General features: G+C 41.6%; 1 protein-coding gene across 1 annotated transcript; it reads right to left on the bottom strand.

Annotated features, from left to right (window-relative positions):
- Positions 1-3,100: 3,100 nt before the first annotated feature.
- LOC130623535 (uncharacterized) lies at positions 3,101-7,607 on the bottom strand. The gene is made up of 2 exons (XM_057439024.1): positions 7,272-7,607; positions 3,101-7,241 (listed from the first exon to the last, which is right to left on the bottom strand). Exons 1-2 carry the CDS (start codon positions 7,416-7,418, stop codon positions 3,504-3,506), a joined length of 3,885 nt encoding a protein of 1,294 aa, XP_057295007.1. The 5' UTR covers positions 7,419-7,607; the 3' UTR covers positions 3,101-3,503.
- Between the last annotated feature and the right edge of the window lie 10,457 nt (positions 7,608-18,064).

Genomic DNA, 18,064 nt, shown 5'->3' with positions numbered 1-18,064 from the left:
CGGACTCGGCCCGTATAGTCAAAAGTATACAAAGAAAGTACCCAGGGAGTAAACTAATTTCCAGAACGATTTTTTAAATTATTTTTTCACCACTAAAACGCATAAGACTTGTAGTTTTTAAAGATGTTTTAATTTTTCATGAGACGCTGAATAAAAGAAGTTTAATCGCCGGCAAACGAAAACCCGCGATTTTCCGTAAATCCCGGGCTTGGCCCGTATAGTCAAAAGGATACAAAGAAAGTACCCAGGGAGTAAACTCATTTTCCAAACGATTTTTTATATTATTTTTTTACCACTAAACGCATGAGACTTGTAGTTTTCAAAAATATTTTCATATTTGATGGGACGCTGAATAAAAGAAGTTTAATCGCCGGCAAACGAAAATCCGCGATTTCCCGTAAATCCCGGAGTCGGCCCGTATAGTCAAAAGTATACAAAGAAAGTACCCAGGGAGTAAACTCATTTCCCGAACGATTTTTTAAATTATTTTTTCACCACTAAAACGCATGAGACTTGTAGTTTTCAAAAATGTTTTTATTTTTGACGAGACGCTTAATGAAAGAGGTTTAATCGCCGGCAAACGAAATCCCGCGTTTTCCCGTAACTCCGGGGCTTGGCCCGTATAGTCGAATGTATACAAAGAAAGTACCCAGGGAGTAAACTCATTTCCCGATCGAGTTTTTAATTTTTTTTTTCACCACTAAAACGCATGAGACTTGTAGTTTTCAAAAATGTTTTCATTTTTGATGAGACGCTTAATGAAAGAGGTTTTATCGCCGGAAAACGAAAACCCGCGATTTTCCGTAAATCCCGGGCTTGGCCCGTATAGTCGAATGTATACAAAGAAAGTACCCTATGAGTAAACTCATTTCCAGAACGATTTTTTAAATTATTTTTTCACCATTAAAACGCATCAGACTTGTAGTTTTTAAAAATGTTTTCATTTTTGATGAGACGCTGAATAAAAGAAGTTTAATCGCCGGCAAACGAAAACCCGCGATTTCCCGTAAATCCCGGCTTCGCCCGTATAGTCAAAAGTATACAAAGAAAGTACCCAGGGAGTAAACTCATTTCCCGAACGATTTTTTAAATTATTTTTTCACCACTAAAACGCATGAGACTTGTAGTTTTCAAAAATATTTTCATTTTTGATGAGACGCTTAATGAAAGAGGTTTAATCGCCGGCAAACGAAATCCCGCGTTTTCCCGTAAATCCGGGGCTTGGCCCGTATAGTCGAATGTATACAAAGAAAGTACCCAGGGAGTAAACTCATTTCCCGAACGATTTTTTAATTTTTTTTTCACCACTAAAACGCATGAGACTTGTAGTTTTCAAAAATGTTTTCATTTTTGATGAGACGCTTAATGAAAGAGGTTTAATCGCCGGAAAACGAAAACCCGCGATTTCCCCTAAATCCCGGGCTTGGCCCGTATAGTCGAATGTATACAAAGAAAGTACCCTGTGAGTAAACTCATTTCCAGAACGATTTTTTAAATTATTTTTTCACCACTAAAACGCATCAGACTTGTAGTTTTTAAAAATGTTTTCATTTTTGATGAGACGCTGAATAAAAGAAGTTTAATCGCCGGCAAACGAAAAACCGCGATTTCCCGTAAATCTCGGCTTGGCCCGTATAGTCAAAAGTATACAAAGAGAGTACCCAGGGAGTAAACTCATTTCCAGAACGATTTTTTAAATTATTTTTTCACCACTAAAACGCATGAGACTTGTAGTTTTCAAAAATGTTTTCATTTTTGATGAGACGCTGAATAAAAGTAGTTTAATCACCGGCAAACGAAAACCCGCGATTTCCCGTAAATCCCGGGTTTGGCCCGTATAGTCAAAAGTATACAAAGAAAGTACCCAGGGAGTAAACTCATTTCCCGTACGATTTTTTATATTATTTTTTTACCACTAAACGCATGAGACTTGTAGTTTTCAAAAATATTTTCATATTTGATGGGACGCTGAATAAAAGAAGTTTAATCGCCGGCAAACTAAAATCTGCGATTTCCCGTAAATCCCGGACTCGGCCCGTATAGTCAAAAGTATACAAAGAAAGTAACCAGGGAGTAAACTCCTTTCCCGAACGATTTTTTAAATTATTTTTTCACCACTAAAACGCATGAGACTTGTAGTTTTCAAAAATGTTTTCATTTTTGATGAGACGCCTAATGATATAGGTTTAATCGACGGCAAACGAAATCCCGCGTTTTCAGGTAAATCCGGGGCTTGGCCCGTATAGTCGAATGTATACAAAGAAAGTACCCAGGGAGTAAACTCATTTCCCGAACGATTTTTTAAATTATTTCTTCACCACTAAAACGCATGAGACTTGTAGTTTTCAAAAATGTTTTCATTTTTGATGAGACGCTGAATAAAAGCATTTTAATCGCCGGCAAACGAAAACCCGCGATTTCCCGTAAATCCGGGGCTTGGCCCGTATAGTCAAAAGTATACAAAGAAAGTACCCAGGGAGTAAACTCATTACCCAAACGATTTTTTATATTATTTTTTTACCACTAAACGCATGAGACTTGTAGTTTTCAAAAATATTTTCATATTTGATGGGACGCTGAATAAAAGAAGTTTAATCGCCGGCAAACGAAAATCCGCGATTTCCCGTAAATCCCGGACTCGGCCCGTATAGTCAAAAGTATACAAAGAAAGTACCCAGGGAGTAAACTCATTTCCCGAACGATTTTTTAAATTATTTTTTCACCACTAAAACGCATGAGACTTGTAGTTTTCAAAAATGTTTTCATTTTTGATGAGACGCTTAATGAAAGAGGTTTAATCGCCGGCAAACGAAATCCCGCGTTTTCCCGTAAATCGGGTGCTTGGCCCGTATAGTCGAATGTATACAAAGAAAGTACCCAGGGAGTAAACTCATTTCCCGAACGATTTTTTAAATTTTTTTTTCACCACTAAAACGCATGAGACTTGTAGTTTTCAAAAATGTTTTCATTTTTGATGAGACGCTTAATGAAAGAGGTTTAATCGCCGGAAAACGAAAACCCGCGATTTCCCGTAAATCCCGGGCTTGGCCCGTATAGTCGAATGTATACAAAGAAAGTACCCAGGGAGTAAACTCGTTTCCCGAACGATTTTTTAAATTATTTTTTCACCACTAAAACGCATGAGACTTGTAGTTTTCAAATATGTTTTCATTTTTGATGAGACGCTGAATAAAAGCAGTTTAATCGCCGGCAAACGAAAACCCGCGATTTCCCTAAATCACGGACTCGGCCAGAGATAGGAAAGTACCAATGTTAGGACAGACCACGTTAGCAGTTTCCTATCCCACGTTAAATTATGGATCATCCCCGTTAAATCAACGATAGAAGAGTCGATAAAATCCATGTGCACTTTACCACTTTACGTCAAATAAGCGGGCATGCTCTATAATATCTGTCCAAAAACCCCTCCCCCTGCCGTGTCCCCCGGGCCCCCTCCCCGTCCGATGGGTCCCTACCCACCCTCATCTGTCGTGCCCTATAATTTATAGTGTTATGTGCCTATAATGTCCTCTAGCCAGTGTGGTAATACCATCTTCCATAATTATGCGCTTATCATCATCAGCATTGAGAGCGAGTTTATTTGTTTTTATGGTATGAACATCATGCTTAATCGATCGAAAGGTCATCTGTTCCCTGTAAACATTTTCACCCTCGAACAGACATCTCTTATAGTCATCGAAACCTATGGTCTTCCTTACCACACACTTCTTGACACCCTTGCACCTCTTATCCTCACTACCACATAGCTGTTTGTAAGCGTAGGTCTTAGCTCTTAGGGCGACAAACTCCGTCATTACCTTGCCACCTAATTGGTCCTTCATCAGCCCAATGATCTTTTTATTCAAACCTAATGGTAGGGGTCTACCATCTTTCTCATCGTACCCTGACGTGTCAAATCTCAAAGCTACATCGTCGGCGATATCTTTGTAAAAGTCGTCGGTTTTTATGTGGTAGACGAATGAATCCGTATCCATGTAGCAAAGCTTTACATCCACACCATATTTTGGTCTCATGTAATCATAGTGGAACTCATACATAACCATCTTGGACAAGTCGAGAATTGCCAGTCCCAGGTAGATTGGCTTATTCATTTTGACCTTGATCTTGGACATCTCTATGCCCATCAGTGTTTCCGAGAACCACGTGCTACCCTTGAAGTTGGGCTTCATCACCAGCTTCTCATATTGTTCTTTCTTGGTAGCCAAACGTATATCCTTCTGCCTTCGCTGATTCTCCATTGTCTTCCCAAAGACCGAATTATTCATCAGCTTGAAAAAGTCCTTTTCGAAGTCATTAGTTGATTTGGTACGCAAATCAGTGTTGAAATCTATGTACGACTTCAACCACGCACTCTGATCAAATCTCAAGACCCTATGAACCTTCTCAAGAACAAGACCATGCTTCAACGCTTGATCAAGCGCACGGATATGAGTGATATATTTCTTCTTGTCTAAAAGACACGGTGTCAGCTTCTCGACGCCATTAATGATCTTCCTCTCGGGCATGAAAGGAAGGTCGTTATGAGAATCATGAAGCTCCCGTGGATAGCTAACATCAACCTCAAGGATGTACCCCTTTTCACCGTTTTCCACAGCTAATTGTGAAATCAGTTCGGGTGTAAAATCAGAAACCACGTCATCAACCCACTCAAACCCTCCGGTCGGCATCTTCTGAATCATGGCCCAGCCGTACAAATTATTTGCATCTAGGTACTGGAGATAGCTATTCATCTCCTTACTCTCAGATGTGTTGGCTTTGGTGGTATATTGTTTTTCCTCTTTCGGTACAGACGGTCCCCAACATACCTTTTCATACAAACCCATGATCTTATCCTTCATGGCTCTGTAAGCTTTACTAGTTTTCACCTTGATGACCCTAGGTACATGTTTCATCAACCAGTACCTCAATTCAATCAATTTTCTTTTTACAAAAGGCACGGTTTTAGCCATTTCCTGCTGCTCAAATAAATCCATGCAATTCCCATCCGATGTGTTGTAGTCGTCCCCCATATACTTATTGTTGGCCTTGGCGTAGCGGTGGACAGCCTGACACAATCCACCCCTAATACCACTCTCAATGAACATGACCATCTCCATATCCGACAATAAATCTAGACTAACCTTGGTCTTTTTCAAACACGCCCTCCAGGCTAATCCCGGAGCAGTGTAAAAGTGAGCCGGGTCTAGATCGTAGTTTCTCAAGCATGTTTCTCTGAATGTCTCAAACACATCACTCAGAAGCAGAACATCCGTCTTGAGATAGATATCATGATAAACGCCCATATTTTCAACTTTCATGTCCTTCCACACCTTCTGGGCATGCGCATAATCGGCATCGCTGATACCATTCATGTTCAGCTTGCTGTAGAAATCATCCTTTGACGGGAGCTCAGTTTCATTAAACCTATCGAATGAGTTAACATACTCATATGGGTATACACCCTTCCTTCTCATTATGTTGAATTCGTCACCATTGAAGAATTTTCGAAGGTTTTTGCATTGATCATCTGATAGGTTGTCAGCCAGGGAGCTTAGGCCGCTTGACATAAATCTAAATGAGTCTATGAATCTCAGTTGTACCTTTCTGTCCTTAGTCTCCCCATTTTTGTTAGTGTATTCACCAACCTTAACATCCGTAGAGAAAGAGATATATTTCTCCTTATTCTCCGCGATTACACCCATACCATCTTCTCCGTACTTCCTAGCAAGCTCCTTAATGAATAAATGCGCATCGTAGCCACTCAGATTGTGGAAGACAACCGGAATATAATTAGGAACCTTGTAACGCAGATTACATTTCTGATGGGCAGCCCCACGAAACTTACCGGTGAAATGGCAGTGATCCCTAACCTTGATGTCATCCTTGTCATCAAATTCTTCCATGCAAATGTGACACACCCTGGCTCTATTGAAACCGTCACGCTCTTCATCCGTCAGTGGATCCATTGCTTTCTGAGGAAACATGTTATATAACCTTTTCGCCTCAGAAACTACATGATCTACAAAGCGCGGAACACAGTCCTCACCGCGGTAAAGATTCAGAGGGTCCGGCACTTCACCATGAGCATATTTACTATAACAACAGAATCCGGTGGGAACATGTTTACCAACTTTCTCGGTGGATGATCCGCATTTTCTCTCATCTTCTGGCAACTCTTTTGTAAAAGCTTCGAAATCGACATACATGATGAATGGGGCTTTGAGCTGAAACTTACCATCGGTGAAGGTTAGGGTGCTACCCTCCTTAGGGAGTTGAATCTTAGCAGCATCGTTATTCTTGCAATACTCAAAGTGCTCATCCCTTTTCTGTTCGCTTGGAAAACCAGAGAGACAATTCAAGCAATAATGCTCTCTATGTCCATCCTTCGAGTTAACCTTGCTCAGTACACCGCTCAAGTTCTTAACAGCAATGTAGTGCTTCTTATCACCCTCACACAGCAAAAACAAAACAACCGTCTCCTTACGGTCAAGATGCTTCGACTTGCGACACATGTAGATACCTTCTCCCTCATCCTTTGTCAAAACATGCACAGCGACATCGGGGTTCCTTCTCTCAAACAAATCTATCTTGTTTAGCGCCATTGGGAAAGTTAGACCATCCCAATTATACTTATCATGCTTCTTAAGGATTGAGATTCGTTCAGGGTGATTATCGATCTTATCATGATTGAGAGCAGCGATAATAGCCCATCTGAAACATTTATCATCATCCTCGTTATGAGGGTTAATCACAGATCGCTTTCCACTGAAATTCTTAGGTAGCGGCAAGTAAGAACTACCTCTAGTTAATTTTAGTTTGTGAAAGTCCACATGCATATGTAGGATCCTTTCGATTGTGAACCCGCTGGCGGGTAGAGCAGGGTTTTCAATCTGCTCGATTATCTTATTACACATCCGATCGAAAACATCAGAAATGTCATCGTGGGCGTGCAGTATCTCCATATAACTATTGAAAGCTTTATCGACATGTACACACGGGGCATCGCTCGAGCTGGTGTCCTCCCTTACCCATTTCACCCACAAGGTCGCCTGAGTCTTCAGCGACTTCTTCTGCCCTAGCACGTCACTCATCAACCTATTTACGACGTGCTCGACCTTTTCGAGAAAGACCCTGACATTCTTCCCACCATCCGAGTTTATTTTGAAACGTTTGTATGAACCTACAAAAGCTTCTTCAATGGGGGTATAGGGGTTTTCCTCCTCCTCCTCCTCCTCCTCCTCCTCCTCCTCCTCCACCTCCACCTCCTCCACCTCTTCCTCTCCACTGCCCTTTTTATACAAACCCATGATCTTATCCTTCATGGTTTTGAAAGCTTTGCTCGCTTTCTCCTTAATAGCCTTAGGTACATGATTTATTAACCAGTCTCTCCATTCGATCAACTTGCTTTTCAAATCCATGTCTTGTTGGCTAGTGCCCGGTCTCGGTGCTGGTATGGGTGCTGATACCGGTCTAGGCACCGGTACGGGTCTGGTGGGCTTGGCACCGGTACGGGTCTGGTGGGTCTTGGCACCGGTACGGGTCTGGTGGGTCTTGGCACCGGTACGGGTCTGGTGGGTCTCGGCATGGGTATGGGTGCTGACACAGTAGTGGGTGTCAATAATTCGATCAGATCGGCCTTTCTGAGCCTTGAGTAGCCACGTAGGCCGCGTTCTCTAGCGAGAGCTCTTAATTCAACAACTGTATTTCTCGAAGTCATGCTTGGTTATGATATACGATTTATGAACCTTTAAGATGTTTGGCTATGATATACGATTTTGTAATCTTTAAGCCATTTTTATAAATCGTAAACCGTGTTGGAGGGTCGTGAGTGTCCTAGTTTGTGAGGCAACCACCATGCTAAATTATAGTAAAACACGCTAAAACACACATACATCGATAGACCATGGGTACCCACCCACCAGCACCTTGAGGGCCATGACCGGTACACCATGGGTACCCACCCACCAGCACCTTGAGGGCCATGACCGGTACACCATGGGTACCCACCCACCAGCACCTTGAGGGCCATGACCGGTACACCATGGGTACCCACCCACCAGCACCTAGAGGGCCGTGACCGGTTAGACCATGGGTAACCACCCACCAACACCTAGAGGGTCGTGACCGGTACACCTAGAGGGTCGTGACCGGTACACCATGGGTACCCACCCACCAACATTTGTTACTCAAACGAGTAACAAAAAAGGGTTGTTCAATCACTTGGATCTTTTGTCGTTATAACGTTTTTGAGTTTTTAGATATGCCTCCCTGTTTTTAGACCTCCACCTTGAACAGTATCCATACCATTCCTTCTTGGTATCCAGATCGATGGTGTAGGATGGGTCGAGATCATTCTTCTCAATCACCTCAACCAGTTTAGCCTTTCTCATACCCACGATATACTTAATTCCGCGGGATTTGGCAACCTCTCGCAACTCTCTCAGTTTCATCAATTTGTATTCGGGTACGGTGGAATCGCAATGTAGATCGGTATCGGTATTCATGTCTGACATCTTAATATATATATATAATAAATATAAAAACTTTAAGCACTTTTATCGTAACACATCATAACAAAAAGGAGATAAATAAAGGTGTGCATAAATAAAACATGTCAAACTTTAAACTTCAAGAGACTTACTATCAACCTCAAAATTTATGGAAAGGACAAAAGGCTGTTCAGAGCTTAAGAGGATTCGGTTTCAGGCCAAAGGAGGTTAAGAAGTGGCTATCAAAACAAGCATTTTGGCAAGTACATTTACCCGCTCCAAAACATGTTGAAAGACCACATTATGAAGTTACCACCCCTAATGATTTACATCAATTCGATTTATTGTACATGCCCGGTGACATACTGTATGGTAATAAATATAAGTACATTTTGTCGGGAATCGATGCTGCTTCCAGATACAAGGTAGCCCGACCTTTGAGGACCAAGAAAGCCAAAGAGGTTGCCGCTATGATTGAGGACATCTACAAGGCAGGACCATTAACTTATCCGAAAACTTTCCAATGTGATAACGGTTCAGAATTCAAGGCAGATGTATCAAAGCTGTTGGAGAAGCATAAGGTTGAAATTAAAAGAGCGACTACAAAATATAAGCATACACACACAGCTTTTGTTGAGGCGTTGAACAAGATACTTGCCGAAAATTTATTCAAAATACAAGATGCCCAAGAACTGAATGATTCGGAAAAGGTATCATCTACATGGGTTAAGCATCTGTATAAACTGATTGATAGGCTAAACGATACAAAGACGCAGATGATTGATATGAAGTCAAAAGATGCTATTATAATGAAAGAGGTGCCTCTTGCTAAACGAGAGAATTATCCACCCGAAGTAGAATTACCAAAAGATGGCCTGTATAGATATCTACTACAACCCGGTGAAGAGCATGATGATGGGCGGAGACGGGCAACCGATAGAATATGGTCGAAAAACACATATAGATTGCGTGAGGTAATAGCGCAATCTGGTAACCGTGTAATGTACTATGTTCAAGACGGACCTGGACGGGCTTTTGTAAAAGAGGAATTGATGTTAATACCCGAAGATACAGAATTACCTCCTGATTATGTGCAAGGTTGGTGAAAAAGGGGACGATATCTTTACCAGAAACAGGTAAAGATGATGCCGGGGATCGCGCGGGTCGGTCGGCAGATAGGGCCGCTATGGCTCGGTCTTGGGGGGACGATCGCGCCGCATAATGTCGCAAACCGCCTTAATATTAATTTTTATCGTACCACACGAAATATGCGAGCGGTGTACATGCGCACATCACTAACCTTGATTTACGGTCCTTCTGAGGCTTTGAACCTGGTCCATTAGACTTTTTTCAAACTGGTTGCGAGTTTCGCTCTCCATCTTTCTGTCGGTTTTCGTCATCTTGTCCAGAGCTTCGTAGTATATACCGCTCAGGGTTTGAAATTCAATGTGACTAATGTCGTCATTATTCAGAGCCCGCGAGACGGAGTTTTCAAACACGGCGATGGCGGACGTCGCAACATCATATAATTTCATGACCTTGTCAAGTTTGCTCCGATATCTTTTAATCAGGGCCATGACGGAGCCCGTGAAAATGGTTCCGGACAGTGCTACGGCTCCCAATCCCACGGAAGCGGGGATTCCGATGAGCGTGGCACCGGTTACCACCGAACCTATGCCCGAAGCGACGGTTAGGGCTGTGGCGCTGGCATTTAAAAGCACCAGTCTGTGCAGCGTCTTGTTATATTTCTCATATTTTGTATTGAACTTATCACGTAATTTTCTAAGCTCCCCAAGTTGAGAGTTCACGGTATTAGTATTAAACTTGTCCTGCTTGCTCGAATATTTGGGAGCCGTGGGTAGCTTCGGATAAATCTCTGCCATTGTGTGGTTACTACAAAGAAAAAAACTTTACTCTAAATAACCTATATCCAGTTTATCCAGATCCTTGAGAGTTCTATGATACGTATCACACAAATTCTCAAAATCGGCTCTACAGATCCGAGTGTGCCAGAGTAGCGTTTTATCGAAAACATCGATGGCATTTTGCACAACGCGATATGCGGCTCTTAATTTGATAAGTTTCTCCCGATATGTCCTAACATATTGGGCGGTAACCGCATAGGAAGCCGAGCCCAATAGACACATACCCGAATTCCGCATGTAATTTCCATGGGTACCGCCCAAATTTGTAATAATGGTCACCGCGGTCGCTATCGAGCCGGTAATGGCTGCGGTTCCAGATAATCCCTCCAGAATCGACCATATGATCAGAGATCCTCCGTGTTCGTGTGTCCTGTCTTGGAACTTACCTCGTAATTTCACCAGCTCCTCAAGTTGGGAATTGGATATATCCGTTTTAAAAGTTTCTTCTCTGGTACTAGAACTCTCTGCCATTTCTATTATATTAGGAAAAAACTATCCTCTAAATAAATAAAATAATGGCGGACATTGATATTGATCCGTTTGGTGACCACGACCAACCCGACGAGGGTACCGATGACTCCACACCTCTGGCACCGAAGGAACGCACACGGGTACAGATACACACACCTGATGAAAAGGAGACATCATTCGGAGGAGGCTCCACTCAACGTACCAGAGTTTTGCGGGAAATGGTTGATGTGTTGTATGATAGATTATCTGAAGGATCCCTGTCAAAACCTGAGGTGCTACATACAGACCTTTTTGAAATTAAGGATGGTGAATTATACTACAGAGATAAAAACGAACCTTTGACAAACAATGGAAGACTAAGGGCCACCGGTACTATATCAGATATATTAGGCAAGAGAAGGCTGCGTAATTTAGGCTTTGACATACCAAAAGGTAAGATTACAGCCCGACAAGCTGCTAAGCTAAACAAAATACAAGAAGAATTACCCTCGTCATCTAAAATAACAACAGCAAGTGATGTAGACTTAGAAGCTATATCCGGGGATGTGGTAAACAGTACGGAAGATTTAATTTCATTGGTCAAACAATCTGTAGACCATGAAGCAACCCAGACCGGTGATCTATTTGAATATCCTATGCGTGAATTGCTAGGATTGGATAGATCATTGAGAAACATAAGAGGAAGTCTTCAGGATGAAGTTGCAAAAAAGGTTCAGCTCGAACAGCATATTGACAGAGAAAAAAACAAGTTGGAAGAGATGGAAAACACACCAAATATGACCGAGGAACAACAAAATGAAGCGAAAGAAAGGTTGAAAGGTTTGCAAAATGAGTTGAAAGGCCGGCAAGAGATTATCGATATTCTCGAAGGTAAACTTAACAGTCAAATAAAAAGCATCAGGGAGACGATTACAAAAGTACTTGACAAAGAAACTACATTGGGTGAAAAGATACGAACGCTATTCCGTGAGCAGGGTATCACCGTTGTCAGCGTACTAACGGCATTTGGTATGGTTATCGGCCTTCTCGTAGAAGCTTTGACGCCTGGGGGTGGGGGGTCATCCACCGGTAATACAAAAAATCATGAAAAAACCGAGGGCGGTGCGAGGGAATGGATAAAGAACAAGCTGAGCGCGCTGGGATCTCTCCTGGGTAGATTAGCCGGTGCCGCAGCCGCATCACTACCGGGTATAATTGGATCCATCGTATCATGGATCCTAAATAGAGCAAAGGAAGCCGTCGGTTGGTTGAGTCAAAACCTTTGGGCTTTGATAGTTGGAATCGGGGGTCTGATATACACCTACATGGTTACAAAGCGTTAGTGGAATCTGGAATATATGTTACATGACACATGTAACATAGTAGTAGTAGTACCACGCGTACTATTTTTCGAAATACCACACGGCGCCTCCGACACCAATCATGCTTAGCGCGATAAATGCCAATTCCCGTTCATGCTGGCCATTGCTGGGTGTATAAAAGTCGCTCAATACGGGCCTGCGCGGAATATCTGTGAGAGGTGGCCCTCCAAATACTTTTTTATATTCCCGCATCGCGTCATCCAGCTCCGTGAATTTACCCTCGGCCTTCTTCTTAAGTCTGAGCTGCTTATTGATAAAGTCAACCCTCTCTTGTCTTTTACGTTGCCATATAACCTGAGCCTTCTGCAGTTGTTCTATTGCTAGATCATGCCTCTTCCGTTCCTTATCTATCCTATCCTTGGATAAACTTGAAAAGAGGTAGCTTGATCCGGTGAAAGCCAAAGCGTTCGCGAAGGCACCTCCCAACATCATTGCAATTGAAGCCATGTTTCATATACTGTAGTAGTATATTTTAGTGGCGTTATTTTAATACGATAGCTTCGGAGTCTATGACATCCGTATCCACCTCCGTGTATTCCACCTTGGGTAAAATACTCTCAACTTTCTTATGTCGATATAAAACCCAGACCAACCATTCCAGTATTCGCAACATTATATATTTATAGTTTCGGGTATAATTTTCTGCTTAACCAGATATTCTCTTGTCATTTCACTTGCGGCGACTATGGCTACAAGCTTTCCGGTATCTTCCAGGTCAAACTTCTGAATTGAGGGTGGTGTCATTTTTAATACCTTTTTCCCGAGCATTGAAGAGCCTACAGCGAAAACGCATACGACCGATGCTTTATAAATATCGTTGACTATACTTTTCTTATCCATGTCTTATATTTACTTCAAGATTATAGTATCGCGATATTATCCCTTTATTCCATTTCAAGTTTACTTATTCTCACGGTTTTTTTAGGATCGGAGGGTGGTGGGGTACCCTTCACCTTAATATTTTTGTCCTTATTTTTATACACGAAATAAGCACCAATAAGACTAGTACCATCACCCCTCCCCCCATTATGGTGTAGTTCATGGGCCCTCCATCTGGTTTAGGGCCTTCTGTCATAGAATCCACATCTATTACAATATCATTTGAATCTTCGGGCTGTGTTTGTGCTTGAGGCGTCGGCTGTGTTTGTGCTTGAGGCGTCGGCTGTGTTTGTGCTTGAGGCGTAGGCTGTGCTTGATTCTGTGCCATGAGCCATTTTTTATATTCCTCCCTCTTTTTACGGTTGTATTCCGCCAACCTCTTACCAGATTCAACCTTTTTAGGGTTCTTCGTTGTCACCTGAATAGGAGTCTGTTCCTCTGACATCTTTATTATCTATATCTATATCTATATTATTATTTGCGTTTAAATTTCTTCCAGCGATATAATGCCTACCTGTAATTAGACCCACACTGATTGGTGATAAGAATGAGCCGAATCTATAATACAAATCGCAGGTGAACCTTTGAAGGGCGGAGTTTAGTAATGGGTCATTCTCCAGGTCATCTCTCAATGCATCTTGATTGTTTATTCCTAAGACTGTACAGGCCCCCATGGAATACATGTGAATAATTGATTGCCCCAAAGACTTCACCATTTGACCTGATAGTTAAGCTTCATAGATACTAAAGAGTTTCTTTACCTCTTCATCTTTGAGCTTTTGAATTTGCTCGTCCGTATACATTTTACCCAGGTATAGCTTGCTATTTCCGGTTAACACACACTCGAGCAATTTTTGCCTCTTGCCATCGTCGGGTGTAGGACCCTGAATAAAAATTAAGTTGTCAATTGCAGTTTCAGCCATTTTCAATAGCGATAGGTATTTTTTAACACAAAAAAAGCAAAAACTAAGTACTACTACTAGTATTAGTACTCGTATTATGAAATTGATATATTCTATCATGGTCCTATAGTAGTCTATAGGAGTATTACAGGATAGTCTTATAGTAGTCTATAGTAGTCTATAGTAGTCTATAGGAGTATTATAGGATAGTCTTATAGGAGTCTATAGATCTGTTACTTTTTGTTACAAGAGTCTTGTAACAAAAAACGTCCAATCTAGCAAATCACGTGAGTTCTTGGATGTTCCATCCTCATGACTAAATGTGTATATTTTCCATCTTTTAGCCTTTCCTTAACCTTCTGGATCTCCGATGATTCAATGACATCATTCTCTTCGTGGATGGTTGCGAGATCATGTCTGTCCTTCGGATACCACACATATAACATTTTTGCCTGCCTTCGTAAGTTCTTCGGTATCGCGGTGTATGATTGTGTGAGTAGCCACATGGTGTGGTTTCGATGCCGACCGCTGATGGCCAGCTCCAGAAGCGGTTGCCTCTTTTTGTCCAGTTTCTCATCCGCGATGATGTCGTCGATCAGGAATAATGTTTTGTACCCGGCACAGAAATCCGTCATCTTTTGAATCCATTCATATAACATACCTCTGGGCTCAATTAGAATCACATATCTGTCTCTCCAAAACCATTTTCGACACATATATGTCTTATTCCATCTTAATGTTGGACATATAATCACTATGAAATCAAAGTGATCAAAGTATTCACTCTCTAGTAATGTTACAACGCGTCTGGATTTTCCGCAGCCCGTGGGACCGACGAATAATGCCGTGTGAGGATCTTTCATGTAGTCCATCTTAATATAGTACATCCATAATTTCACCGTTTTGAATATTTAATTGAGCATCCATGATTAGATATATGTAGGCGTTTAAGGATCCCGCGGTTTCGGCCGTCTTTTCAACTTGCAGTGTGATCCCCTCGCTCGCATTTTCAATCCGTCGGCCGGTCCCGTGCAGTGAGTTTTCATCTATGGTTCTGAAATCCAGCCATAGAGCATATTTCGTGGTTAGGTAGTCCGCGACCTTCACATCATGTAGTTGCAGATGTTTCTGTATTTCACCGGCGTTACCATCCCTTTGTTTGCCCTCCGCGAAATACTTGCATATTTCACCATAATGCTCAAACGGTTGCATCCCCTGAGCGAAAAGTTGGTTAGGCTTACCCTCAACTATGGCGGATACCTTTTTGATCTTGGGATTGTAGAACTTACCGGTATCTCGTTTGTAAGCTTTCTCTTCCTCAAACAGAACCAATATACCCTTCAGGGACTTGCACGGTGTATTGAATGACCAATTCCACGTTGTGTCTGACTTATCCACCCTAATTTGTCTATGTCTCAAGAATCTGTCGTAAAGTACGGCCATGTTTTGGTATTCATTTGAAATGAATCTGGCGAGTGTCGGTTGTGTTACAATCTCATATTCCAGAGATATGTTGGAGATTTTGTATTTAGCATCCGGCGCCGGTGCTGTGGCAGAACCCGTGGGTTTGGTTGGAGTTGATAATACTACCCTATCGTAATTGTTGAATGTTATCTCATAACACAACCTATTACCTAATCCGGCCTGATAATAAGGAATCGTGCTATCCAACATTTCAAAATCTAGTGGTATGGTGAACTTGTTTTTGTATGCATCATAGATTGCTTTGTCCGCTACCTCCGATGTATCTTTATCCGCGGCTCCAACTCTCAGTTTCATGCAATTTTCCGTGCACCCTTCATCAAAGATGATACCTTGTCTTATTGCATTTCTTTTTTCAGACTTGGTTAACCATAAATCTCTGTAGCACCCGAAAAGATCAAAGTCATCAATGCTCAGAATCTCGGTACCCTCGAACTTGATGGCCAACTTTTTAACAATTGCCCTCCCTATGTTAGAGACCAATGTTCTCTTCGTGTCAGCTTTTGACTCGAGATCAATGTCGAAACTAAGTTTTGAAGTACCCGGAACAATGACATCATCGTTACCTAAATTAGGGAACCTAATCAGGAGTAACTGGTTCTGATCAATCTCACTTGGGTTGTGAGTGACAATTACTTTTTGATGCGTTCCTTTTACGCCATGTGCGGTTCTAAGTGAACGCTCTGGGTTTAACTTTTTCCCGTATTCCATGCTATTCCATATTACTTTTATTTTATTTTACTTTAATTCGGTTAATGCTACGTTATCATCTGTCCGCCGTATCTCTTATGTGTAGGGTAACTGTTGTCTTCATACCACCCCATAGCACCTTACCATCCTGACCTGTGACTCTCATGGTAAGTGATTGAAGTAAACCTTTCTTTAGTTTCTTATATTGCGGATTTTTCGGTTCAATATATGTAAAATCACCACCATACTCGGATATATGATATGTCATCAGGTTGTTGCTATATTCACCATCTTTAAGATTTAACGAGTTATCCAATTCATTAAGATTAAAATGTAGTTCCGTTATACCCCCTAGATTGAATATTTTACTCAACTTAGAGTTTCTAGCTAGTTGTGTTGATTTTACATCACCTCTCACGATTGAATTCAACTCCCTCCCCGTGTAGTGCTGACCCTGTTGTAACCTAACCGTGGTAACTCCGTCAGCCAAGGGTATATCTATTGGAGCTGTAGCTACATATGTGACATTATCCGAAAACGTCTCCACGATCGCAACCTCCTTTGTACCATGTGAGTTGTCTATCGGTTGATACAAATAGATTTTCTTCTCGCTATTTACGTCCTTTATTGTGATATACATTATTATATTAGAGATTGTGAATATATTTAAATCAAAGAATGGATGACATTTTCAGATATAACCCGAATGCGGCATATAAGCCAAATGGAGGGCTGGATCTTCAAATATTGGGCGCTAGGGATCTGTACAAACAGGCCATTATTGTGTCTGAAAGTGGCTCTTTCCCCGCTTCCTTTCCTAATATTTTTACCAATTATGAACTTAGTCATAACGCGCAACGTATGAGAATTTGGAATGAGCAACCTTTTAGATTATGGCAAACCCAGCTAAATTTCGCCACTTGGTGCGCTTCAAGTGCCTGTGGGGTAAGTTCGGAACACCTGAAGGATGGTAGATCTATGGTCAGGTCAATATATCGTTTTCATGTGTATTATCACATTAGACGAATCATTAAGCGCCTACAGACACCTCTACCCTTTGAGGATAGTTTTAATCAATATGATAATCCTTATTCAAATGAGGAATTTCTAAAAATCTGTGGTGAGTATGATGTTGATTCCAACCCCATGAAATACAGAGGTCAGTACTTTTTCACTTCATATCAAAAAAGACGTAAAGACTATCCAACTCCCGGGTTGAGTTATTTCACTAACGACTCCATGACGCGGTGGATTGTGGAAAAATCCGATGGATTTACAAAAACGGGCCTTGTGAAGATCTCAAGCAGTGTTAGGGCCTATGCCTATCTTGTTCTTAGTTCTCAGGCCTCGGCACGCTCCTCCATCCTTGGTAATGATTCAAGTGCTCTGACCGCCCAAAGAGTCTTTATGAATAACCTTGAAGACATTGTTAACCGTAGGGTTGATATTCAGGAGGACATTAAACGTTATCAGGATACGTTAAACTACGCTTCAAGTAAGGTTGATTATTCGGTTGGACAAGGTATTTATATGTTACCTAGTGACATGAATCTCAGAATTAAGACAGGGGTGGTAGGTTAAAACAACAAGATTTTGATATCGGGTGAAGATCTTACCATTGGTATCAATCGAAAGGTCAATGTTACCGAATCACATAAGATAACTAAAAAGAAGCCTGTAACACCCGATCATCCTGATATCCATCCTGATAAACACATTACCGTACACCACGTGGATACTACAGATAAACACATTACTGCACCTTACCACAAAGATACTCCTCCTACACACGAAGATGAGAAGATCGCTCTTGTGATTGTTATGACAACGGGTTATTTCATATGGTATTTGTTTAGATAAAGATT

This window comes from Hydractinia symbiolongicarpus, chromosome 13 (assembly GCF_029227915.1).
Source record: "Hydractinia symbiolongicarpus strain clone_291-10 chromosome 13, HSymV2.1, whole genome shotgun sequence".
NCBI classification, from domain to species: Eukaryota; Metazoa; Cnidaria; class Hydrozoa; order Anthoathecata; family Hydractiniidae; genus Hydractinia; species Hydractinia symbiolongicarpus.
The sequence above is the reverse complement of the archived record's forward strand: the minus strand, read 5'-3'. Positions and strand labels throughout refer to the sequence as shown.

Excerpts from the sequence above, each read along its gene's own strand:
- LOC130623535 (XM_057439024.1), bottom strand. The coding sequence starts at position 7,418 with ATGGATTTGAAAAGCAAGTTGATCGAATGGAGAGACTGGTTAATAAAT. Across the intron at positions 7,242-7,271 it reads AGGGCAGTGGAGAGGAAGAG|GAGGAGGAGGAGGAGGAGGA; the intron begins GTGGAGGAGGTG and ends GAGGAGGAGGAG.